Here is a 25,756-nt window from a genome sequence, read left to right on the forward strand (position 1 = left end):
TCCCAGTGTTTTTTTTTTCCCCTCTCCACACTCTACTTGCACGGTCCGGAGGGAGACACTTCAAAGATGACACAACGAAGCCCAGGAGGTGACATGGACGTAATTTATTTATTTTTTAAGCCGTTGTAAAGCACTTCAGTAAGGTGTGTTTTATGAAAAAAATTACGCCCACGTCCCCTTCCAAGCTCCATACGACACAGCGTAGCGTACCGATAGCCTGCTGCTGCACTTTTCAAGATACCACGGCCACTGACTGATGACGGAGAAACAACAGAACTGGAAAATCCTTCTGCTTCCCTGTGGCAACATTTTGCCTTCCCCGTGAGTTATGTCAACAACGAACATATCGTTGACACAAAAAACAGTTTGTACTTTTTTTCCCCAATTGACTGGTGAAATAAGTTATAACATTTTAAATAAACTATTTAAATTTGACCATATGGCTTTAGTGTGGTACATAAAAAAATGGATATATATATATATATCCATCCATTATCCAAACCGCTTATCCTGCTCTCGGGGTCACGGGGATGCTGGAGCCTATCCCAGCAGTCAATGGGCGGCAGGTGGGGAAGACACCCTGGACAGGCAACCAAGCCGTCACAGGGATGACACATTCAGGCCTAGGGACAATTTAATATGGCCAATTCATCTGACCTACATGTCTTTGGACTGTGGGAGGAAACCGGAGCACCCGGAGGAAACCCACGCAGACACGGGGAGAAAATGCAAACTCCACACAAAGAACGACCTCCAAGGTTGGACTACCCGGAGCCTGAACCCAGGACCTTCTTGCTGTGAGGCGACTGCGCTAACCACTGTGCCACCCCTATATATATATATATGTGTGTGTGTGTGTGTGTGTGTGTGTGTGTGTGTGTGTGTGTGTAGACTGCAATGCATTAAAACTTTTTTCCTGTATCTATCAAAATATATATATATATTAGCAGCTGATTTTAGCAGGAGGATTTTCCATTAGCAGCTGATGCACGAAACAGGCCCGTACTGCAATGTATTAAACGTTTTTCCTGTATGAGTATTGATATTCCGCCTCTCATTAGTTGAGCACTTATAACAACACCATTGACGGTTTCAGAAAAAAAACTCTATACATATATATATATATATATACACACTACACACACATACATATAGCGGTTATATCACAGTTGATACCATGTAGCACATCTTTTTAAAGAAGAATTTGAAAATGTAAATGGAGTTGTAAGGGCATAAAAGCAAGGATCCGTTGATCTTTACATATCAAGATTCGATAGTCAAACAGTGGCATAGTCATCAGCGATGGGGGGGGAAAAAAGAAGTTTAAATTGAAAATACAATCGAATTGTGACCTTAAAATTGGGGCTAAATGATGTTCTTTGGAAAACTGACCGACTGATGGCCAACAAAGAGCACATAAGGTTGACGTGGCAGAAGGCAATGGCTTTCAAACCACACACTGTTACAGACAACTACTGCCTAAAACAACAGTAGTCACTAATGACCACCAAGCGGACGAGAGGAAGGCTTAAAGAGTCAGAGAGAAGGAGACAGACGGGAACAGAGAAAATGAAGTCTTCGTTTTCTTTGACTACAGAAACAGCTGAAGTGAATGAGTACCTTTTTTCATCTCCACTGACCACAACATGACTGCTTTAACAACATCCTACAGCGCCAAATGTCAGTATTTTACAACAGAGGGGCACTCAAACGGTCTGGCCATTACTCCCGTGTTTAAACCATGCACTCTACATGATGACAAGTCCACATCATTTCACTTCCCTGAGACTTTGAACCAGATGTAGTCATCTTTCACACAACCAATACCTGGTCTTTTCACTGAGGTCCAACACAACATGGTTCACACCTGGTATGTGTAGCCCTGGCTTGGCTGAGCACTGCTCCAAGAATATTTTCTTTGTTATGATACCAGCTTATTTATAGTGACCGCAGTTAAGAAATGGTTGCAGAGCCACATGGGTCTGGAGGGGCTGGGGTGGGCTCACTGCTGTTGGAAAGAGGGCACAATATCTGTGCACGCATGACAATAACCGGGCTATAGTTTCAAAAGAACCCTTCCAAGGCAATCTACTTCTTTTCATGTGAAAACCGGAGCATCGGTGCCAGCAAAGCCGGCGTAAAAGACAGAAATAAGATTTTTGGTGTAAACAAAACAGAGCTATTTGTTCCACTGCGGACTTGAGAGGGAACAAATCCTTTAACACGCTTTTGGATGATCGACTTCATTCCAAATGAGGATAAAGAGATACACAATGTTTAGTGAAAACACTCGTCTAAATACTTGAGACTATAAATGGAGAAACAGAAAGAGAGGAAAAAAAAGCTGTGTTTCCATACGCAAGCTCAGGCCAGTGTGAAGCCGCCTGTCCAAACATCCCGTGGTGGACTTCCATGGAAATATCGACTGCTAGCAGGACATGGCAACCTCAGAGTCCACACCAATTTAAAACCAGTTTCAAGTAGAGGCAGGAGCTAAATTGTTTTTGTTTTTTCTCTCCCAAAGGAAAAGCAACTAGCAAGGCAACCTATAGGCAGATCACTTATGTACTGATCACTTATGTACTTCTGACACTGTAAATGGCAGATAAGGACTCAGGCCATATTACAGTGGGGCTGTCCAATGAATATTCCAAATTGGAATATATAACTGAAATACACAAAAAAAAACCAAACGCAGATATTTGAGTGTGAAAATTAATATTCGTTTGTGGAAAAAAAAGGCAGCACTACTGCGGCTGTCTGCTTTGCAAATTCTCGCCTTGGCCGCAGCACTGAATACGCTGCACGACGGACAGGAGTCACACAACGTCACTTCCATTGGTCGAAAATGAAATTTAGGTCAAGCTGACACAAGCGAATAATTCAACAACAACCGCGTGGTAAAGATGGCGGGGAGTTTTTGTAATGTGTAGGTATTGTGGATCTTTTAAGAGACGGTTTACGTTGAAACAAATATACCTATACGAGTAGTTGTCTCTCATCGTATTGGTTTGCCCTCCTGTGGACATAATGCGCAAAAATATATCCGAGGGGCGTCCGGGTAGTGTAGCGGTCTATTCCGCTGCCTACCAACACGGGGATCGCCGGCTCGAATCCCCGCGTTACCTCCGGCTTGGTCGGGCGTCCCTACCGACACTAGGGGGTCCATGAGCTATTTTTAGCCCTTCCGGGGCGGAAGCGGGAGCTTCGCAGCAAATGGAAGTCAGACATCGGACGCACTAGACTACATTAGAAGGAAGCGGTTTGTTGTAATTTTCTTCGTTTCTTGCGTAATTTTTTGCCGTTTTCATCTATTTTTTTCTAGTGTGCTGTGGTGTACATAAAACATTGCTGCTATAATACTTGGTGTGTCTTGTAGGCACAATACAAGAGAAAACAGCAGCAAATACTACAAAATACTGCAAAATTCAGGTTTAATATTAATCGCAATGTTAATCTAATTACCTATCATGTATTGGAATATAATCAAAAGTATGATTCACACATGGTAAAATAATAATAATGGCATTAAAATAAATCAAAACATTTTTGAACACCGATTACACACACTCTGTGTGTTACTGCCTTTTGCATTACTGGGGTAGTATTGTTATATTGTAAATATGGAAAATGAATAAACAGAATCTTCAAGATTAAGTACATAAATAAATAACGGATTCACCATTTAGAAACTAACACTTTTTTTTATATAGTCCCAGTATTTCAGACCACTTAAATTACTGGGAAAAGTTAACATTATAAAATAAAATATTAAAACATTAATAAAAGCTAATAAAACAAATCCACTAATTTAACTGTAATCAAGTGTTCATAAAACCATGAGCGATGTGCAATCGGTACTGTGGCCCGGTGCTCCCTGGCCAGTCCGCTACCGACAGGGTCAGTAATAGACGCTAAACCCTGAAAAGCTGTACTTTAACCTCATATGAAATTGTTTGATTTCAAATCTAGTAGTAGCCTACATAGCCAAATGAAGAGAAAATTGAAAACCTTGTGCTGTGTGACAGCTGACACACCCCCTCAACGAACCGGTCAATCAAGTCCTGTTTGTTTCCTGTCCTCGGCAGTCCACGACACTGCAACCATCTTTTTAGTTGCAGGTTACTGTGCACCTCAATCTCCAATGTAAACTTTGCACCGGGAACATCATTCGGGGTCAATATTGTCGGATTTATGGCAGCATATACGTGAGTTGGTGTTGTAAACACAGCCATGCTGTACTGTCCAAAGTGCTCCGCATGTCTGACTTCCTGTGACGCGTCCATCATGACAGCGATGCTGTGACATCACTCGGACGCTGCCCCATTGGCCGTGTCTGCGGGTGGGAAGCCGGATGTGGGTACGCGTCCTGGTCGCTGCACTTAGCGCCTCATCTGGTCAGTCGGGACTCGGGACGCCTGTTTGGGGGGAGGGGGAACTGGGGAAAATAGCGCTACATCCCCCTGGTGAAACTCCTCACTGTCAGGTGAAAAGAGGCAAGGAGCAGCTGGCGACTCCACATGTATCAGAGGAGGCATGTGGTAGTCTGCAGCCCTCCCCGGATCGGCAGAGGGAGTGGAGCAGCGACCGGGACGGCTCAGAAGAGTGGGGTAATTGGCCAGATACAATTAGAGAGAAAAAGGGCAGCCCTAATATACAGTAGCCTGTATTTTGTGAAAAAGTCCCCTATCCAAGACAGAGATCACTCTGGTCTCAACATATTTCATACGAGCTCAACATTTTCGCGTGATTTCATGGGTCATTTATTTAAGCTAGTAGAGTCAGGCATGGCTCTAGATGGAAAACGACAACGACGGTAGGTTGCTATCCACAACACCCTACATATCTGAATCGAACAGAACTACAAGAGCATATGAATTAAGCAGGAATGCATTGCATTACAGTGTGCCTTGAGGGTAAGAATCAACCCGGTAGAGTGTAGATCCAGTGTCACTGATTTAGAGATAAGCAATGACCAAAGCAGGGTATTCCTGGGACATCCTACACAATTCTAGACACAGAGGACCAAAACCAATGCAGTCTGAAACTCTGAATTTTACCGAAAACCAAAGAGGGACAGTTGAGTAATCTAAACTTGTGCAATTAAGATGGATTGATGATTATGTATTTCAGGGCCATGCCATTTCAATGACACTTTGAGAGGACATCTATTTAAACGCATTGTGGGGAAAAAATTACACAACAGACATTTGATTTAGTATAGGTCTTTGTCAGTGGGTAAGTCCTGGTTATACTGTTAACGCAAAGCCTGAAGCACTCAAGACTGCCTCTTAAGTCTGGCTACAGAAGATGAAGGAGCATTGCGTCTTTCAGATCGACTCCAAACACATTTTGAAAAACCCAGTCCGATAACACTGTCATCAACACAACAAGGGTTAACTCTCACACCCCTTCAATCCCAACAAAGAAAAGCACTCAGAAAAAAAAGACAGTCCTCCTCAACCACCCAGTGTCCTTTTTTATATACAGTACATCCGGAAAGTATTCACACCCCTTCACTTTCCCCACATTTTGTTATTTTACAGCCTTATTCCAAAATAGATTAAATTCCTTTTTTTCTCATCAATCTACATACAATACCCCATAATGACAAAGCGAAAAAAGTTTTGTAGGAATTTTTGCAAATTTATTAAAAATAAAAAACTGAAATATTGCATGTACATAAGTATTCACACCCTTTACTCAGTACTTGGTTGAGGCACCCTTGGCAGCGATTACAGCCTCAAGTCTTCTTGGGTATGAAGCTACAAGCTTGGCACAACTATATTTGGGGTATTTCTTCCATTCTTCTCTGCAGATCCTCTCGAGCTCTGTAAGGTTAGATGGGGAGCGTCAGGTCTTTCCAGAGATGTTCAATGGGGTTCAAGTCTGGGCTCTGGCTGGGCCGCTCAAGGACATTCACAGACTTGTCCCAAAGCCACTCCTTCATTGTCTTGGCTGTGTGCTTAGGGTAGTTGTTGTGTTGAAAGGTAAACCTTCGCCCCAGTCTGAGGTCCTGAGCGCTCTGGAGCAGGTTTTCATCAAGGATCTCTCTGTACTTTGCTCCATTCATCTTTCCCTCGATCCTGACTAGTCTCCCAGTTCCTGCTGCTGAAGAACATCCCCACAGCATGATGCTGCCACCGCCATGCTTCACTGTAGGGATGGTATTAGCAAGGTGATGAGAGGTGCCTGGTTTCCTCCAGACGTGACGTTTGGCATTCAGGCCAAAGAGTTCAATCTTGGTCTCATCAGACCAGAGAATTTTATTTCTCATGGTCTGAGAGTCCTTTAGGTGCTTTCTGGCAAACTCCAAGCGGGCTGTCATGTGCCTTTTACTGAGCAGAGGCTTCTGTCTGGCCACTCTACCATAAAGGCCTGATTGGTGGAGTGCTGCGGAGATGGTTGTCCTTCTGGAAGGTTCTCCCATCTCCACAGAGGAATGCTGAAGCTCTGTCAGAGTGACCATCGGGTTCTTGGTCACCTCCCTGACCAAGGCCCTTCTCCCCCGATTGCTCAGTTTGGCTGGGCGGCCAGCTCTAGGAAGAGTCCTGGTGGATCCAAACTTCTCCCATTTACGAATGATGGAGACCACTGTGGTCTTCGAGACCTTCAAAACTGTAGACATTTTTTTGTACCCGTCCCCAGATCTGTGCCTCGATACAATCCTGTCTCGGAGGTCCACTGACAATTCCTTTGACTTCATGGCTTGGTTTCTGCTCTGACATGCACTGTCAACAGTGGGACCTTATATAGACAGGTGTGTGCCTTTCCAAATCATGTCCAATCAATTGAATTTACTAGAGGTGGACTCCAATCAAGATGTAGAAACATCTCAAGGTTGATCACTGGAAACAGGATGAACCTGAGCTCAATTTTGAGTGTCATAGCAAAGGGTGTGAATACTTATGTAAATGCAATATTTCAGTTTTTTATTTTTAATAAATTTGCAAAAAATTCTACAAAACCATTTCACTTTGTCGTTATGGGATATTGTGTGTAGCTTGATGAGAAAAAAAAGGAATTTAATCCATTTTGGAATAAGGCTGTAACATAACAAAATGTGGGGAAAGTGAAGGGGTATGAATACTTTCCGGGTGCACTGTATATAAATACCAGATACCAGGTATAAAATACAACATGTCTCTATTTTTATGTATTTATTTATTGGTGGATTTTTTTTTTATCCGTTTCTCTCCAGTTGCATCCGGCCAATAGCCCTACTCTTCCGAGCTGTCCCGGTCACTACTCCACCCCCTCTGCCGAGCTGGGGAGGGCTGCAGACAACCACATGCCTCCTCTGATACATGTGGAGTCGCCAGCCGCTTCTTTTCACCTGACAGTGAAGTTTCGCCAGGGGGACATAGCGTGCGGGAGGATCATGCTATTCCCCCAGTGCCCCAACTGACCAGAAGAGGGGCTAGTGCAGTGACCAGGACACACACCCTAATCTGGCTTCCCACCTGCAGACACGGGGATTCGATCCAGCGATCCCCGTGTTGGTAGGCAACAGACTAGACCACTATGCTACCCAGATGCCCCCAAAATGTCTCAAGTTTTGTCAATATATGATCAGTGGTGTTTAAGCCATCACAGGTTGCACATAAAAACAATGTGGTGTTCTTCCCGTACCATTCCAAACTTCTGTCAATATCCTCTCAGCATTATATCAGATGTTAAGTGTCATTTGATTTGCAGCTTTATCTAGCCAACTTGTAACTGACTCCCCTACTATTATTACTGCTTTCAATGTTGGTGATCTGCCTAACTCACACTTACCCTACATGCACTTGACGTTGCCATGCACTCAACAATGCTTTGTGGGATTTTCAAGCTAATTTGAACCACTCGTTATTGGTGATCTACCTATGGTTCACTTAAGAGTAATTTTGCACTTGGCCTCCCACGCAATCTTGACTGTCATATAGCTATATAGTCTGTTAAATGAGCAAACTTAAATGTAAGCGTAACAGCAAATTAAATTAATAAATAAAAGGAAGGACAATGTGGATTCTTAATGGGGATCCACAGCAAATGTTTTTGTAACTGAGCCAGGAGAAGTACGGGAGTGGAGGGTATTGACCCTGAGGCAAATTTGTAATTTGTGATATTGGGCTATAAAAATAAAACTGACTTGACTTGACATGCCAAAATGTTAAGCAGGCTGGGTAAGTAGAGTCAGGGTTCACCCATTGCTGTTAGACTCAACTAGCTTTGTAAATGATTGATGTTTTGGCCCAGTTAAGTACAGGGAACCAGCACACCTTCTCGGAGCAACAAGCAAGGCCTTAGCTGCTACATGCTACAAGCCTTTTGTCATGACAGCACTGACTGATAACAAAACACCCACAGAAAATTAGAGGACTCCAGAAACCTAACAGTGACTGGATGTCAGACCTGATACTCCAAAAATATTCTGTAGTGTGTGTGTGTGTGTGTGGGGGGGGGGGGGTAGATTATAACTGGCAGAAAAAGATTAGCAGAAAGCCGCACAAGCCTGCTGATAAGTTCCATTTCTGAAGTAATTTTCTGTAGAAATCAAATCCCCATGGATGAATCTTCAATGTTATGGCAAGCTCTTGTATAAACACAATGAAAAGGGTAAATTAATTTAATGTGATTGATAAAGTTCAGCCACAATCCAATGAATAATTTACTGTCATGTAATTAACTGAACATACAAAGCCAGGCAGCAGAAGGCCAAAACATTTGCATAAACGTGCAGGTTCATTTGTAAATGGCTATGCTGCTAATTTACAGAGATTGTAGACTGCATCCTAATTTCATACTTTAGATGCCAACGGAGTGTGACAATGACCTACTTCACCTGTTCCTCAAAAAACCCTCGGTGTTTATGTGCATCTTAAATTATCTATAAACTGTTTAACACTGGCACCATTCTGACCAAGTAGCCATTCGAAGATACCACAAAATGAGGAAAAAAGGGGGTACCCAGGTAGTGTGGCGGTCTATTCCAACACGGGATCGCCGGTTCGAATCCCTGTGTTACCTCCGGCTTGGTCGGGCATCCCTACAGACACAATTGGCCGTGTCTGCGGGTGGGAAGCCGGATGTGGGGATGTGTCGTGGTCGGCGCACTAGCGCCTCCTCTGGTCGGTCGGGGCACCTGATCCTCCCACGCGCTATGTCCCCCTGGTGAAACTCCTCACTGTCAGGTGAAAAGAAGCGGCTGGTGACTCCACATGTATCGGAGGAGGCATGTGGTAGTCTGCAGCCCTCCCCGGATCGGTAGAGAGGGTGGAGCAACGACCGGGACGGTTCAGAAGAGTGGGGTAATTGGCCAAGTACAATTGGGGAGAAAAGGGGGGGGAAAGGAAATAGATGACAGAGCACTGCCACCAACTTTGAGCAATTGTTATAACCTCCTTCAGAGGTTGAATTAAATGCTACACCTCTCGAAGCCTCATTGATGCCGAGTTTTTTTTTTTAACCAACTGGTGGTATTAACTATAGCCTTGTTCCTCCTTGTACATTTACATATAAACACCATTTCTTTCCTCATGTAGTGGATTTATATGGAGCTAAATGTGGAAAAGGCTTACATGTCAAATAAATGCAAATAATTCCTGTGAGGCTACACGTAGACTACACCAGTGGTTTTCAAACTCTAGGCCAGGTGGGTCACAGGATGTCTACAATAAACACATTTTCTTGGGGGATGGAATTTAAATTAGAGGAAAAAAATAATTTATTTTCACACTTAATAATTCAATGAAAACTTAATGATTTAATTGTATTCCGTAATATCGCTGAAATATTTAATGTTTCATTGAGCATTCATGAGACCTTTAATCTTTAATCACGAGGCCACGATTAAAGACTGAAAAGAGGGATACTGTAATGATGAACAGTATAGAAAGGAATGTTAATTATCTTGCTTTTTGACCGTTAATGAGAATTTATTGCTTAGTTTACTGCACAAAATATTTGGTGGTTCCTGGGCCGAAAAGTATCTCCACAGCTGGGTCATGGCAGAAAAAGCTTGGGAACCTCTGGACAAGGCCAGAGAACCACAAACATGTGCAGCGAAACACAGCATGTGTAGGTGTACACGAGTCCAAGAAATAGTCTATGATGTCATCTTCCAGAAAAAGCAAGCTGGGAAAAGCACAGATCTCACCATGTGGCATTCAAAAGGCTGAGCACAAGGTCGTTTATAGCATGTGGGTTAGGTTTGAAAATGTATTGGGTCACATACCAACTAATGGGTATTGGTGGGTTAGTGTCAAGATGGTGCCATTTTTATACCATTGTTGGTACATTTTAATACTGCTGAGAACTGGTTTTACTGCTTTTTACCTCAACAGGGGGTTATTGGTCTTTTTAACTGGGGGCTGCATCATGTTGCATAATGACCCTCCAATTTTGGAAACACTTCTGCTCGCATGAGCCTGTAACTGAACCAAGGTTGTTGTTATTTAATACGAGCAAACAATATTGCATGACTCGACTTTGACATCAGTTCTCTCTCTGCAGTGCAATGTGCTGTTTAAGCATCTGAATAGAAGTCATTCAAGTGCAGAAGGTATCAGGACATCAACAGGGTAATACTGTAGAGCAAATGTCACTTTAGCACAGGGTTAACCCTAGGTATCTAATTAATGTGAGATAACTTCAGATGCAGTACATTTATTTGGTTACAGCAAGTTTAGAAGAAGTTTCTTGACATTAGACGACATGCTGAATTCAATGTCAAAAATGTAGCCACAACATAGCTGATGGTGCTGTATCAAATTGGCATATGCATGTTATTAGCTTATAGTACAAGAAATTTTAGCTTGAGTTCAAGTCCTGAGAACAACTTAACAATTTGTGCGGTATGTATGAGCAAGCAGGGGGCCTGGACCAAGTGGGAGCATACAAGCGGCCGAAAGATTACCTGGGCAGAACTCTGGAAGGTGCAATCACACCGAGTCAAGTTTTTGTCCTTCCAGCCTGTTCAGCTGGTGCCTGGCGGACTCAGCTGCTTGCCAACTCTGCCAGAAAAGGGGATTCTTGGAGCACATCCTGAGCTGCTATCCAAAGGCCTTGGGAGAGGGGCGGTATCGTTGGCGCAATGACCAAGTTCTGCGGGCAGTAGCAGACACCATCTGCACTGGGATCAGCTACACCAAGCAGCAACACCCAACAAAATGCATAATCACCTTTGTTCGAGCAGGAGAGAAGCTCCAGCCCCAGCCAAAGGCCCATGGTGGGCTGCTCACAACAGCAAGCGACTGGCAGTTCCTGGTTGACCTAGAGAAACAACTGAGGTTCCCAGACACCATTGCAGCTACCACACTCAGGCCAGACATGGTCCTGAATTCCATGGCAACCAGGCAAGTGGTTCTGCTAGAGCTAACTGTCCCCTGGGAAAATCGGATGGAGGCGGCGCAAGAAAGGAAGAAAGCCAGGCATGCAGATCTGCTAGCCGAGTGTTGGAGGAATAGGTGGGAAGTTCACTGTGAGCCAGTTGAAGTGGGCTGCAGGAGCTTTGCAGGACAGTCTTCTACACTGGGTTCTGGGACGCTTGGGGATTTGTGGGCTGCACAGAAGATGAGCCATTAGGAACAACTTAGAAGCCACGGAAAAGGCTTCCCGTTGGTTCTGGGTGAAGAGGAGTGATGCATGATGTATTGCGTTACCTGGACACAAGTTGGGGCTTGATCACCCCCAGCTGGGTCACTCGTTAAGATCCGATGTTAAGATCCAAAACACCTGATGACCCCGGGTTCATTACTGACGATGTGTCCAGGTTGCACCACATGGTGTGTCAAAGAACTAGCAAAAATGTATGATTTGCTTACATTTTTACAAGACTACTTTGTTATTCAAAAACCTAAATAAGTGACTTCTGATAATGGAACCCAACTCTATAGATTTAGTCAGGTCCCAGTATTAAGAAGGAAAGTAATCTTTTAAAAGAATATGACAATCACACTTCATTGATGCATTGCCTGCAAATGGGGGGGGGGGGGGGGACAAAAAACAAGGCAACATCACGAAGCCATTAACCTAACCTCAGAGGCAAAACATTTACTTGCACTTTTGTTAACTGATAAAAAAACAGAAAGAATTTCAAAAAGCCCAAATACATTGATGACGCACTTTGTTAAGGAAAACATAAAATTCACAACACGACATTTCGCTGTTCTATGATTCATGGAAACAACAGCTCAGCTAAATGAACGTAAAAATTCCAAGATTTGCTTAATTAATAAATCCTTGAGCCATTTCATTTTTCACTAAGTCAATTCCTATGAACATCTGAAGTAATGTTGGAAGGAAAAAAGACAAAAGAAAATCAACATACTCAAACCTCTTTTAAAAAGATGGAGAATGTGTGAATTATGCTCAATTGGCCATGATCAAGCAAACTAGTGTTATTAATCAAGATTTTAACTGTCCCACTGTGGATGTGCTGGTCCAATTCAGCAGACCCCTAAAGGCTGAGTAAAAGGCCTACCACTGTGAAATCAAATTGGTGTTTTAAGGCACATTCCTTATGATTTTTTTATTAAGTGTAATTAAAAAGGATATTAAATAAACATAAAACAACTTTTTCAAGTACTTTGGTGCCCTGAAGAAAGGATAGTGATTAACAGTGCTTTTACGCATGGGCAGGCTGCTCTCTTCACAGTTCAATGAAGAGTCGCAGCGTAATGACACATTTCCTTTTTATTGCTTGGTGGAAGGAGATGCTCAAGCCCTTCTTTCTTTCAATGGCATTTAGACTACATGTCATATGAAAGATTAATCTAAAGGCATGTCGGGAATAAGATCTCTGCTGTTCTGCACTATTTTATGATTATAAAAATTTAGCCGTTGGGTTACATAGGAATAAGACATGTGATGAAGTTAACAATTGCCCAATAATGCCAAAGGCTAATCTACATCAGAATTATATTAACTCTCAACTGTGGGTTCAATCAATGTGAAGACATACACATTTCAGAGGGTGTCATAATGGGCATCACACACACACACACACACACACACACACACACACACACACACACACACACACACACACACACACACACACACACACACACACCCCACTCTACGCAATGTGCTCCTCGGGGGAATGAAAAATGGAAGGAAACTATACTAGGGGAGTTCTAAATTTGCTAGACTCCAATCATTTTTACCATTTTTTCGACCAATGACCTGCTTGGAAATTGCATGTTCTTGGGCCTCTTTAAGTAGTTAAAATGAAGAGACTATACCAGCAGTTGGTGCTTGGAAAAGTAGCCTAGTTCTGCACAGACAGCATTTTCATTTTCTCCTTGGTTAAAAGAAAATTAATACAGTTTCCCTCGATTGCTAAGAATAACTTAATGAAACTGGGATCCACTTGATCTTCATCACCACCTTCTTGGCACAGCAGAAGTCTGCTTTTGCAAAATGTGTAAACACTTTTCCATTGGTTTCACACCCTTTGTCAAAGAGTGTGAATGTCCTTATCCATCTATATAAGATGCCACCTCTGTGTTGTTATTTGCAAGCATGGATCAAAGAGGCCAAAGGTACATAAGGAGAGTAAGAGGCCGTGACAGAGGAACCCGAGGAAGAGGAATTTGCACGTGTGGTGGAGGAACCACAGTAAGAAGAGAAAATAGAGCTCAAGTTTCAAATGAAACTCGGGCAACAATTGATCAGGTCATCAATCATGACTTGTCCTTTAGAGAGGCTGGACAAAGGGTCCAGCCCATTCTGAGTCAGAGCACTGCGGCATCTATTGTCAGACTTTTTCGGAATGAGAACAGGTAAGTCACAATGTTATCATATACCACTGTGTATTTCAGCTTTACTGTATTGCCCTGTTGGCAGAAGAAACTGTCTACAGTAATGCAGTTGTTTCATCAAGCGCATTTACGTGACTGTCACAATGTCAGTTTAGACATGCTTTTAGCAGTTACTTTATAGAATCCACAGAGTGTCCACACACTGGTGGTGGTGAACAGGAGGCTGCCGATATGGTCGTGGCAAACAATGCGATCAGACTGCATGAAATCCAGGCAGCAGTAATTGCAGTTTAGGGAGCATTTAGAAATATCAACAGTGGGGCGTCCGGGCGGCGTAGCGGTCTATTCCGTGCCCTACCAAGACGGGGATCGCCGGTTCGAATCCCCGTGTTACCTCTGGCTTGGTCGGGCATCCCTACAACCACAATTGGCCGTTTCTGCGAGTGGGAAGCCAGATGTGGGTATGTGTCCTGGTCGCTGCACTAGCGCCTCCTCTGGTCGGTCGAGGCGCCTGTCCAGGGGGGAGGGGGAACTGGGGGGAATAGCGTGATCCACCCATGCGCTACGTTCCCCTGGTCAAACTCCTCACTGTAAGGTGAAAAGAAGCAAGGAGGAGCTGGCGACTCCACATGTATCGGAGGAGGCATGCGATAGTCTGCAGCCCTCCCCGGATCGGCAGAGAGGGTGGAGCAGCAGAAGACAGAGTGGGGAAGAAGTGAAGGTATCATGGAAGATCAAGCTCCTCCATGGGATGTACCATCAACAGATAGAAGACGTAGCTGATAGAGAAATCCTACCACTGGCTTGAAAAGGCTGGACTGAAGGACTGCACAGAGGCTCTGATCATAGCAGCACAAGAACAGGCACTCAGGTCCATATCGATTGAGGCAGGGGTCTACCACACCAGACAAGACCCAAGATGCAGGCTGTGCAAAGATGCCCCTGAGACAGTCCAGCACTTAGCAGCAGGGTGTAAAATGTGAGCTGGGAAAGTGTACACCAAAAGGCATAACCAAGTGGCTGGAATAGTGTACAGGAATATCTGTACTGAATACAGACTAAGTCCCCAAGTCCAAATGGGAGAAACCGCCAAAGGTGGTTGAAAATGGCAGAGCTAAGATCCTGCGTGACTTCAAGTTCCAGATTAACAAGCAGGTGCTGACTAACCAACCAGACACTGTGGTGGTTGACAAGGAACAGAAGACAGCAGTAGTGATTGATGTAGCAATCCTGAGCAATGACAACATCAGAAAGAACGAGCATGAGAAGCTAGAGAAATACCAAGGGCTGAGGGAAGAACTAGATCAGATGTGGAATGTGAAATCCACAGCAGTCCCAGTGGTAATAGGAGCACTAGGAGCTGTGACCCCCCCCCCAAACTGGGAGAGTGGCTCCAACAGATTCCAGGAATAACATTTTAGGTCTCTGTCCAGAACAGTGTGGTCCTAGGAAGAGCTAAGATACTGCACAGAACCCTCAAACTCCCAGGCCTCTGGTAGAGGACCCGAGCTTGAGGAAGATACACACCACCCCAAAAAAAGGGGTGAGGGGGAGATTTTTTTTTTAATAGATATTAATAAAAGTCCCAAAACAACTTTTCGAGGAGAGCCAGAGAAGATGAGTAAAGTCCAATCCAGAGCTTGGATACTCAACACAATTAATTCCATTATTGGCTACCATTCCCTCTTCGTTTATAATTTGTTTCCTTGATGGTTAAGAAATGTTAATACAAAAGACAAGGCAGCATCTCCAAGACAATGTTCGAACATTCTCAGTCTGCAATATAAACCAAACAGAGCTGAAATGTTGGGTTCCAGAAGTAAAAATGCCGTTCATAGTAACCATAAGCCATCTGATTATTAACCATAATGTATGAACCATCCACAAGGTAGAATTACCATGAGTTACAAGACTGAGACAACAGTTTAAGCTGCTGGAGAAGCCATGTCAGTCCAATTTCAACTTTGTTTTTAAGAAATTGTGTCATGTTTCCGAATTTATGGTGACGAACAACACAAACCATAATCCTAAAGCAAGCTCCACTAGAGACGTTGCTGTTACCATGGAGATGTAAACTACTCCGATGCTGCGCAGTTGGAAGCCAGAACATAGCCCAGCAACCTGCTCAACCATGTTGTCTGTCAGTCATGACGTGTTTTGCTTTTGTTTTTTAAAGAAGAGAAGACAAATCCCAAAACACAACAATATATACAGGAACGCATTGAAGAGAAGATGTACATGACTGCAAAAAGCGGTTGAAGCTGCCTGAAAGTGAGGGGAAAGCGATTCAGTGACATCATTCACAACACTATGAGTAGGTATGAGTAGTTCGTCCCGTCAAAATGTTAAGTACACAGTTTTGTACCTTTGATATTTAAAAAAAAGAAAAATCAGGATCAACTTCTACAAGATCATAATTCACTTTGTGGCAGGTTGGATTTGTTCTAGGCTTAAAACCTTTTATAAAAAGGTATTTTCTGAAATGTCTGAAATGAATGTGTTGTATTAACTCTCAGATGTCTGTCACTTTGGATAAAAGGGTCTGCTAAATGAAAATGTAAAATTGTGAATTTACTTCTGGAACCCGGGCTGCTGGAAAAGTAGGTGGTCACATTTCATCTCTGAACAATAGCACAACTTTTTTCGCACGGCTCCAATTCATTGACTTCTGTGTGGACAAAGACAGGAAGCTGACGCGTTGTTGTTACTCACTGTACTCCACTTTAATTGTTGGTGTGTTGCTATGGCCACCGGTCATAATGCCTATGCAAAACCCAGCACTGAGTGGAAGTGAATGTTTAACTTTAATGGGGCAACTCTTCCAACAGAAATTTATGGATAGCATTTTTACAGCATCTCACAGAGGTGTCCAAATAATACAAACACTATAGAGGGTCTATATTGCCCTCTGTTTTTACTTCACATGGAGCTCTCACTTGAGCTCGCATGCGTAATACAGTTGCTATGGTAACCCATTACCTGCCGGCTGAGGGAGAGGATAGTCTTATTGATAACGTTGGCTCACTTAAAGCTCCCACACACTGCGACTCTGGCCTTCTTGCAGCTTTATTGTATGCTACACTGTACAGTGGGGGAAAGGTAAAATCTCAATACATCCATCTTGTAAGACTGTGAAGGGTCTACTGTCACAACCTGCAAACAGGTCTACATCGGGCGGTGGCGAGCCAACCGCACCTGCTGTAAATTGCAAAAGCAACCCAGGTATAGTCTGGCAATTCTCCAAAAACAGGGGTGGACCGATACCACTTTTTTACAGACCAAGTTTGCATTTGGATAATTGGCCAATACCGAGTACCAATATGAGTACTTAATACCATTACAGTTCCAACAATGACTTGGAAAACATCTTTTATTTTCATCAGATGTTTCTCACTTTCTGGCTGACAAATTAAATACACAGCATGACGCTGTTGCTGGCATTTTAATCTTCAACTGTGTGTCCCTGAACAAACACGGCACTGCCGCACATTTTAATGTAGCCTGTGACGCATTCAGGGGCTCTCAGTACAACATACACCTGTAGCAGAACAACTGAATGATACGATATCGTATGCTAGTGCCAGGCACGGGCGCGGCATGTCACGTCGGCAGGGCGGGGCCGTTTTTTTTTTTTACCTGCTTCACCAACTGCGTCTGTGTTGCGTGCATATTGAGTTTTGTCATGTGATGATGCAGTTGGTTTTGCAGGGTTTGGAAGTGTAGGGCTCTATTAACTGGTTCTGAAAACTAGACCAGATCATGTCACTAACTAGATCATTTTAACTACAGGATCATGGATACACTGATTCATTTTAATGTGCAATGAAAAAAAACAAGGTTGCATTGCTGCATCGTACTGCCACTGGTATAATGAGGTATTTCTTCTAATAGTTTATAAACAGATTGTACTCATTTCTTACACAGTTCTATGTAGCTTTTAGCAGAAAACACAGCTGGCACACAACCACATGCAACACAGATGCAGGTTGGTGTAGCAGGTAAAAAACAAAAAACAAAAACAAAACCCGCTCCGCCCTGCTTGCGTGATGCTCCGTGTCCATGCCTAGGCTGTCTTCGCTCATCCAAGTTACACACACTTGTAACTCTGTCATTTCTGGCTCCGTTTGGACACACGACACGTCGACATGTTCACCCGCTTCACGGCCGTCACCCCATGTCATCTACCTGGCTCCATCGCCTCCTCTTCCCACACGAATGGTGGAAAAAAGGCAACGCTCACTTTTCATCAGGAACTGTCTAGTCGGGTATTGGGTGCGGTTGTATCGGAGTAGTTTTACGGGTACGAGTGCATGAGGACAGTATCGGACCGATACTGGTATCGACGCAGCATCCCTACTCCCAAGTTATCTTGAGGTACAGTAATATCTCCAGCTATTTTTCACTTAACTATCTGCACACAAGCACTCCAGACTAGTACATGACTTTCACAACAGCTATAAACACACAAGGACACAAAGCGAAAGAAAGGGAGCGAGTACCGAGCAGTGTAATACTTTTTGTTAAAACTGGCATGCTAGGGACGTCAGTATTTTCTACCATGCTCCCGTTGGTTACTCACCAGGATGCCGCTGTGGACGTAGTTTGGATCGTCTTATCCCCTGCCAGACTACACAATCACAGCCACATTCTCTGATACTGGTAGAACTACACTGGCGCCTTCGACTGTGTGGGCTGGCTCAAAGTTAGCCGTCCTGAACCCAATCACGATGAACCACCCAGGACAGGCCACCGTCGGTCATGATGAATACCGCCACGGCTTAAAACATCTTGTTTGTGACAGCGCTAACACAGCAGAAGACGGCAGTGTGTGAGGGCCTTTATGATGGGGGGGCCAGGAAAATGTGGCTGTTTTGTAAAGGCTAGCAGAAATGCTATATGTGCAACTAACTGTATACTTTTTTTGTATTTCTTGTATTTCGTTTTACGCGGGAAGGAGTAACCGAATGAGTAACTTTCTTGTTTCTGGATTATGTGGAATATGCTCCACACAACCCAAACAGCTTGGCTACAGGCGTTAGCAGAGAAGCAGTTTTGCCACGCTCAAAACAATCCATGCAGGTCTCTATGGTGCAAGAACGCATTTCTTAGTGAGTGAAAGTTTTGTGTGCAAAAAACCCACAGAAAAAAGGGGGGGGGGGCAAGTGAGATTGTGGAGTGTTTTGTTTTTTTGTGTGTGGCTGGGGCATGAGAAGTTGGGAACTGCAGTTTACATAATGGGATAATTTGGACTGACTGATATACGGTGGTATGGGTCCCTCACCAGTAGTGATATTAATGCATCAGTACATGGAGATTAAAGTTGATCAGCGAGCGCCGTGGTCACACATCTGACCGGCAGTCTCAGCGAGTAGGGCCAAAAAATTAACAGCCGCAAGCAGGGATCAACATTTTGATCCAGGTTAAACGCTTAGAAAAAAAAACCCCAATGAATTTCCGATGCACAAACCACTCTACATGGAAATACTTTGTTGTTGAAACCTGCTGGTGTATTACTGTGCGATGGAGTGGGCTCCCACATCACACCGCATATCGCTGGTTTCAAACAGAACGCTACAATGGGCTATCTAAGTCAGAGCCTTTTTCATAAAGGATTTCATGTTGGACCATCTGCGGGAAAAAGTAATGGTTGCTGTCGTCTGTTGATTACAGACTACATCTTTGACCGTATTGCCCAGCACAGTGGGCAACAGCCACCGACTCAGAGCTGTGCTGTGGGGTTTAAGTTGTATTTGATTCTCAACCGATGTTCCTGAAAGTACATTTTGAAGCTCTTGAGGTACACTCCACTTGTGCAGCAGTCGGACAACGTCTGCAAGACCAACAGGCCTGGAGAGGAGATGTCACTGGTAACCATCCATCCATCCATTATCTGAACCGCTTATCCTGCTCTCAGGGTCGCAGGGATGCTGGCGCCTATTTCAAGAGGCTCCAGTGTTGGCTGTTTGCTTGTTTTCAGGCTACAATTGCCACCAATAATGACTTTCTCAATTCAACGCTTTTTCTTGTAATAAATAGGGGGACATCCAGTACAATAACTTGCAAAAAACAAAAAAATCACATTAGTAACAGGTCAGTAGGATGTCTAGAGAGCCCAACCTAAACCTGCTGGGGCACCTGAGTGTTCCTCCCGTATCCCAGGAATATTCTCATGACCAGTAAACGAAATAATAAACATGCGACCAGTCTGAAACATTTTCAACAATTTTGCTTGATGTGTATTTAACGTGGCCCTGTGACGGCCTGGCGGCCTGTCCAGGGGGTCTCCCAGGCCGTCACAGGGGGTCTCCCAGCAGTCACTGGGAGACCCCCTGGACAGGCTCCAGCATCCCGCGGCCCTGAGAGCAGCATAAGCGGTCTGGATGATGCATGGATGGAAACAGGTATCAGAGATATAAAACCGATAAATCACTTCGATATATCAAGCAAACACAAAGTTAAACGTGGGCGAGTCAAGCAAAAGCTGGGTTTTAGGGCGCCTCTCTTAAGGGCGGAGGGGGGGTGCTCCAGGTCGGGGGAGGAACCGGGCGGTTCCGTGTGGAGCCGGATACTAATGGCTCCGCTTCTACGTCCGCTTGAGTAAGCGGTCGTGGCAGCACTAGAGACCCACACTGCCCCACAACATGCGGGCAAGCTCAGCCGACTCAAGGCATCCCGAGGCCCGCATGAGCAGCTGAACGGGTTGATAACGCCCCGCTGGGGACGGCTGGTTAGCCGGCTGCGCAGGAGGGAGGAGGAGGAGGGGGGGGTGGCGGCTTCCCATACTCACTTGTTCCGCAGAACTTGCCAGGCCGCCTCGATGTCCGCATACAGGTTCTTCTCCGACGGCTTGCCGCTGCTCACCCCGTAGCCCGAGTAGTCGTAGGAGAAGACGTTGCAGTTGATCCTGGAGCCGAGGCCGATGTAGAAGCTGCACATCTGGCCCAGGTCCACCGCGTTGCCGTGGGAGAACAGCAGCGTGTAGCGGCCGCCGGGGGCGCAGCGCACGAACATGCAGCTGACCCGGTTCCCGCGCCGGCTCCGCGTGCTCACCACCTCCACGGCGTCCAGCTCGCGCTGGGAGTACTGCCAGTCGGCGCGCTCGGTCAGGTGCAGGCTGGCGGCGCCGGCGGCGTCCGTGTGGACGGAGTAGGTGGGCTCCGGGGGCAGGAAGGCCAGCTTGGCCGCGATGCGACCGGGACACGGCGGGCAGCAAAACAACCAGCACAGCTCGCCGAGAGAAAAGCCATTCATCCTGGGGCCTTGTTCGGGCATTTAGGGCTCGGGGGTCACCGGGCGGAGCACTTGTTTTAGCTTCAACGACCGACGCGTCGTCGCCTTTGCCGGGCGGTGCTGTCGCCGTGTGTTTACGGCGTAGGTGGCGGGACAGGGGGGGCCGTCCTCGGTCCGGCTGCGGGCTGGGCTTCGCGGCTAGCAAAGGCTGGCGGTTAGCCGGCGACGAACGACCTCGTCCGCCGGACGCGGACAAAAAACGTGTCGACACGGAAACGCCACAGGCGAGCTCATCGATGTATTCCCCGAGCACGGCTCGACGCAGCGGACGGTCTCGGCGCGACGACTCCCGCGACACTAAACAACCCGCTCGCTAAGCGCCAAGGTCCGCCGCCGACGTTAAGTGGCCATATCGCTCGCCACCGAAAGCGAATACGGGACTTCCGGCTGGACCGGATATCCTGTTGTGATTGACCGGGGCCGCGTCGTTGCGCCGAGGTCCGTCCGTCTCCGGCTGAAACTGCGACGGCTTAACTGTCTCCGTCATCTGTCGAGTCACGCGTTAATGAGCCACGCGGCCCGCAAAATAACTATAACACTATATGGCAGGCAATTAGCGTTTATCTCGCTTTGATATCAGAAATAAAGTTTTCAATAGTTGAATTATCCGTTTTTTTTTTATATTAGATATTACTTTTCAGATGTCAAAGCCAAGTCGAAGGGTCTTTATTGTCCCTTACAGGGAAATTAGTTTGCAGCCAGTATATATATATATATATATATATATATATATATATATGTGTGTGTGTGTGTGTGTATATATATATATATGTGTGTGTGTGTGTATATATATATGTGTGTGTATATATATATATATATAAGAACCCCGCTACAATGTAGCGGTTTGGTTATCCACCCGTCTAAATCTCCCTCCTCTTCATCCTGCCAGCTAACCGCCTTCCCCCTGCCCTTAACCCCCCCACTCCAACTCCCTCCCCCAAATGCTCAGAATCATCTGAAATGCCGAGAAAAGTGGTTTTTTAGCCATTTTTACAAAATGCATATTTTACGTAATTATGCATAATTATTATAATTATTTTAATTTCTGCTATTTTTCTGGTCCTCTCTGGAAAAATACCTACCACCTCCAAAAAAAAATGAGGATCATAAGTGCATTTTTGCAAAAATGCATATATTTTGCATAATACCAAAACATTTTTAAGACCCAGAAATGTTTCTTTATATAGGTGAAAAAAATCAAAGCTGCTCAGAATCATCTGAAATGCCGAGAAAAGTGGCTTTTAGCCATTTTTAGAAAAATGCATATTTTGCATATTTATGCATAATTATGCATAATTTTAATTTAATGTTCTGCTATTTTTTATAGGTGCCCCTGATCGTCCCCAATAACCTCCCAAAAGAATCAAGGCCCCAAGTGCTTTAGTTTGGCCGTTTATAGACTCTCACACAGACACACACCACACACACATTGTGAAAATACAGGAGTAGATATGTGTATATATATATATATATATATATATATATATATATATATATATATATAAAACTCCCACACAAACAAAACATACAGACACCGAGGCAGAATTGACACATCCCTGATGGACAAAACAGAAAAAGAAAAAAAAATCAGGCCATAATGGGCAAGGAGAACCAAAGGAGTTCAAATATACAGACCACTGAAACATTTAAATTCCCCTCAACAATTGGCATTTTAAAACTGCAATCCGTAAGAATGTGCGTTATTTTCTCCATTACCAATGTTACAGTCGTTGGTTCTGTTGGACCGTCAGTATTACAGCAGAACAGGGTCCATCACAGCGGATGTAGGAGGCAGAGAAGTAAAGCTGAGGACACTGATGTTGTAGGACTAAGCAACAAGACGAGGCAGCCCTGGTGGCTCCTGGCTCGTTGGAGCTGGCGTTGGAAGGAAAGGGAGAACAGCTGTAAACATCACTAGTCTAACTTACATTCTGTGATGCCAACATTGGAATTTCTGAGATCATTAGCTGGCATTCTAGGCAAAATATAAAAAAATTTAATATAAAAATTGTACTTTAACTACTCAAAATTGAATTGTATGTCGCTGTATGTTGTAATTCAATTTCCTGTATTAAAAACTGATACTTTGACTAGTTAGAAATGAATTTGTGGTAAAAAAAAATGATCAGAACATAAAACGGAAATGACGTAGTCTCTGAGTGAACGTCGTCCAGTCTTCCTGGATGTTCACACTTCGCCGAATGTGCTTTGATTTCACAGAACACTCAGAAATTGTTTTTACATTGTTTTCTAGAATTTTTGCCTTAATTCCCAGCATATATCCTAAATATATCTTGTGAATATTAATTTCGAAATACCGACTTTATTCTCAAAATTCAGACTTTGTCGTTTAAAATAAATAAAAGATATTTATTTTCGGTATCCATCCTTCGTACGACAGCGACTGAAAAAAAATATCAGGCTAATAAAGGTACAACAAATTTTAGTTTTTAGATGAATATATCCAGAAATGTGGAAGAATTGTGTTGCATTATATATATATATATATATATATATATATATATACACATATATATATATGTATTTTTTATTTTTGTTTTTGCCTCTTTGAAAAAATTAACAATTGATTTAATTGTTAGTAGGTCAAGTTAAGTCAATTTTATTTGCCCAAGAGATGGTCTTTCACACAAAATGTCCTTTTACACAGTATGGACACTGTCTTGGCAGTTACGTAATAAAACATTTGCAACATCTATTACTGCTTTGGGCTTGTGAAATAAAGATTTTCACCAAGAGAAACCAGTGTGAGCTTTTGACAGGTGTACTGCCCCAGCTTGCATATGATCATTAACCGAGTATAAAATACCCATTACAGGCAGAACAGGTAGAGAAACTGAACAGCTGATGTTGGGAGATGGCTGGGAATCCTGGGACGTCTCAGCAGCGTAGGAATGTGTAGGGAACGTATCCTTGGGTTACCCCTGTCTACTTCAACAGAGGAGTTCAGACATGCAAAAGGTAAGAAATCAAATCCATGCTAACAGACTGACTCTAAGCACAGACACAGAAAGACTAACGTCTAGTCAGACAAGCTGTAACAGAGACCTCGACAAAGACAGTGGAAAGACACAAAGCGAGGACGTGTAAAGCGACGGGGCAGAAATGGACCCCGGAGCAGTTTGGCAAGAACGAGTGTAGAGCGGGTCTCGGCACGAGGAAACCCGGCATGGAATAGTAATGCAGCATCAGGGGTGAGGCAGAGGGTACGTGGAGAGGCTGGTCTCGGCTGTTTATCGGGCTAACGGACAAACTGGAAAGTTTTTCAGAGGGAGACGCTTCGTCGTAAAGAATACTTGGGAGGCGTCCGAGGATTAGCTTCGTCATCGGGGCCACAATCTATGTGTGCTGGCGTTGTTCAAAAACAGCAAGGCTTTCAAGGACGCGGCGTTATCCTTGTCCCGAGACCGCACAAACTGTGGCCCAAACAAGTCTGGGAGACGGCATCCGCAAGCGAACGAGCGATTTCATAACAGCCATCGTGCGGCCTTTCACAGTGTTGCTGCTCTGTTGATTTCTGAACTGCGTGGCGTCTCACAGAAGCACCAGTTGTGACTGCCTGCTGAGAATACAGGTGGCCTCTAATCTCTAGTCATCTCACGCGAGAAATGCAGCGCACAAAGAAATTGGTCTGCATCACAATCAGGAGAGTCTCAAGCCGCTCGCTGCCGAACAAAAACGTTCACCCACTGGCAAGAGGGCCGGGCCTGAACCGCCGTGAATCCACCCGGGACGGTGGAGGACATGTCACACCTACACAGACTGTATCAGTATAGGGAAACAGGACTTGACTGGGTTTGCCAAAGCCAGGAGGAGGAGGAAGCCCACTAAAAGATACTGTAACGTGTCCAAATCCACCAGACCGCACAAACGTGGTCTGGGACCGTTGTATCAGAAGAGCTTGGCTCCGGGAGAAAAGGGTACATCGCTCGGGCCCATCTGGTTATTTGGAGCGAGTCAGGCTCTTTTTATTTTTTTTATTTTTGGTCTCCAAGCGTAGCTGGAATACTTGTCGTCTTGCACCTAATGGAAATGGCTTCCATCCATGCATCCATTATCCCAACCTCTTCTCCTGCTCTCGGGGTCACGGGGATGCCGCTGCCTATCCCAGCAGTCATTGGGCAGCAGCAGGCGGCGGTGGGGGGGGGGGCATCCTGGACAGGCCATCACAGGACCCACACACACTCATACCCAGGGGCAATTTAGTTCAGCCGAGTCACCTGACCTACAGGTCTTTGGGCTGTGGGAGGAAACCGGAGCCCCCCGGAGGAAACCCACGCAGACACGAGGAAAACATGCAAACTCCACACGACCCGGGACGACCCCCGAGGCTGGACCACCCCGGGGCTCCAACCCACGACCTTCTTGCCGTGAGGCGGCCGCGCTAACCACCGCGCCGCCGTCCCTTCAACCAGAGTTAGTCATACACGTGTTGTCTCTCACTCGGTTACGTAGCTTTGGCTCTCCGGTGTGTCACACAGTTTCCAGGTACCTCAGAAACTCTGATAGGCCCAATTAGTTTACACGAGCCCGAAAAGCCAGACGGCACAGATAGCCGATAACGATCTTGCCATTATCAAACATCCTCAGCCCAATTAAAGCAGAGCTGTCACACCGTAACTCGGCGAGCAGTCTCTGACTTCTCCCTGTTTTCCTTTTGAATAAGGGCCTCAGCGTTTCTCTCGCTCGCCGTGTTCGTC

The 25,756-nt window shown here is 44.8% G+C and overlaps 1 protein-coding gene across 1 annotated transcript in view; it reads right to left on the reverse strand.

The window, feature by feature from the left end:
* The window catches only part of abhd17c (abhydrolase domain containing 17C, depalmitoylase), a 40,876-nt gene extending 19,486 nt beyond the window's left edge, over positions 1 to 21,390 (reverse strand). The window contains exon 1 of the mRNA XM_056278578.1: positions 20,536 to 21,390. Coding sequence (XP_056134553.1) covers positions 20,536 to 21,020 — 485 coding nt within the window. The 5' untranslated portion in view covers positions 21,021 to 21,390. The remainder of the gene's footprint in view (positions 1 to 20,535) is intronic.
* Positions 21,391 to 25,756: the final 4,366 nt, after the last annotated feature.

The sequence above is a fragment of the Lampris incognitus genome, chromosome 4, assembly GCF_029633865.1.
Source record: "Lampris incognitus isolate fLamInc1 chromosome 4, fLamInc1.hap2, whole genome shotgun sequence".
NCBI classification, from domain to species: domain Eukaryota; kingdom Metazoa; phylum Chordata; class Actinopteri; order Lampriformes; family Lampridae; genus Lampris; species Lampris incognitus.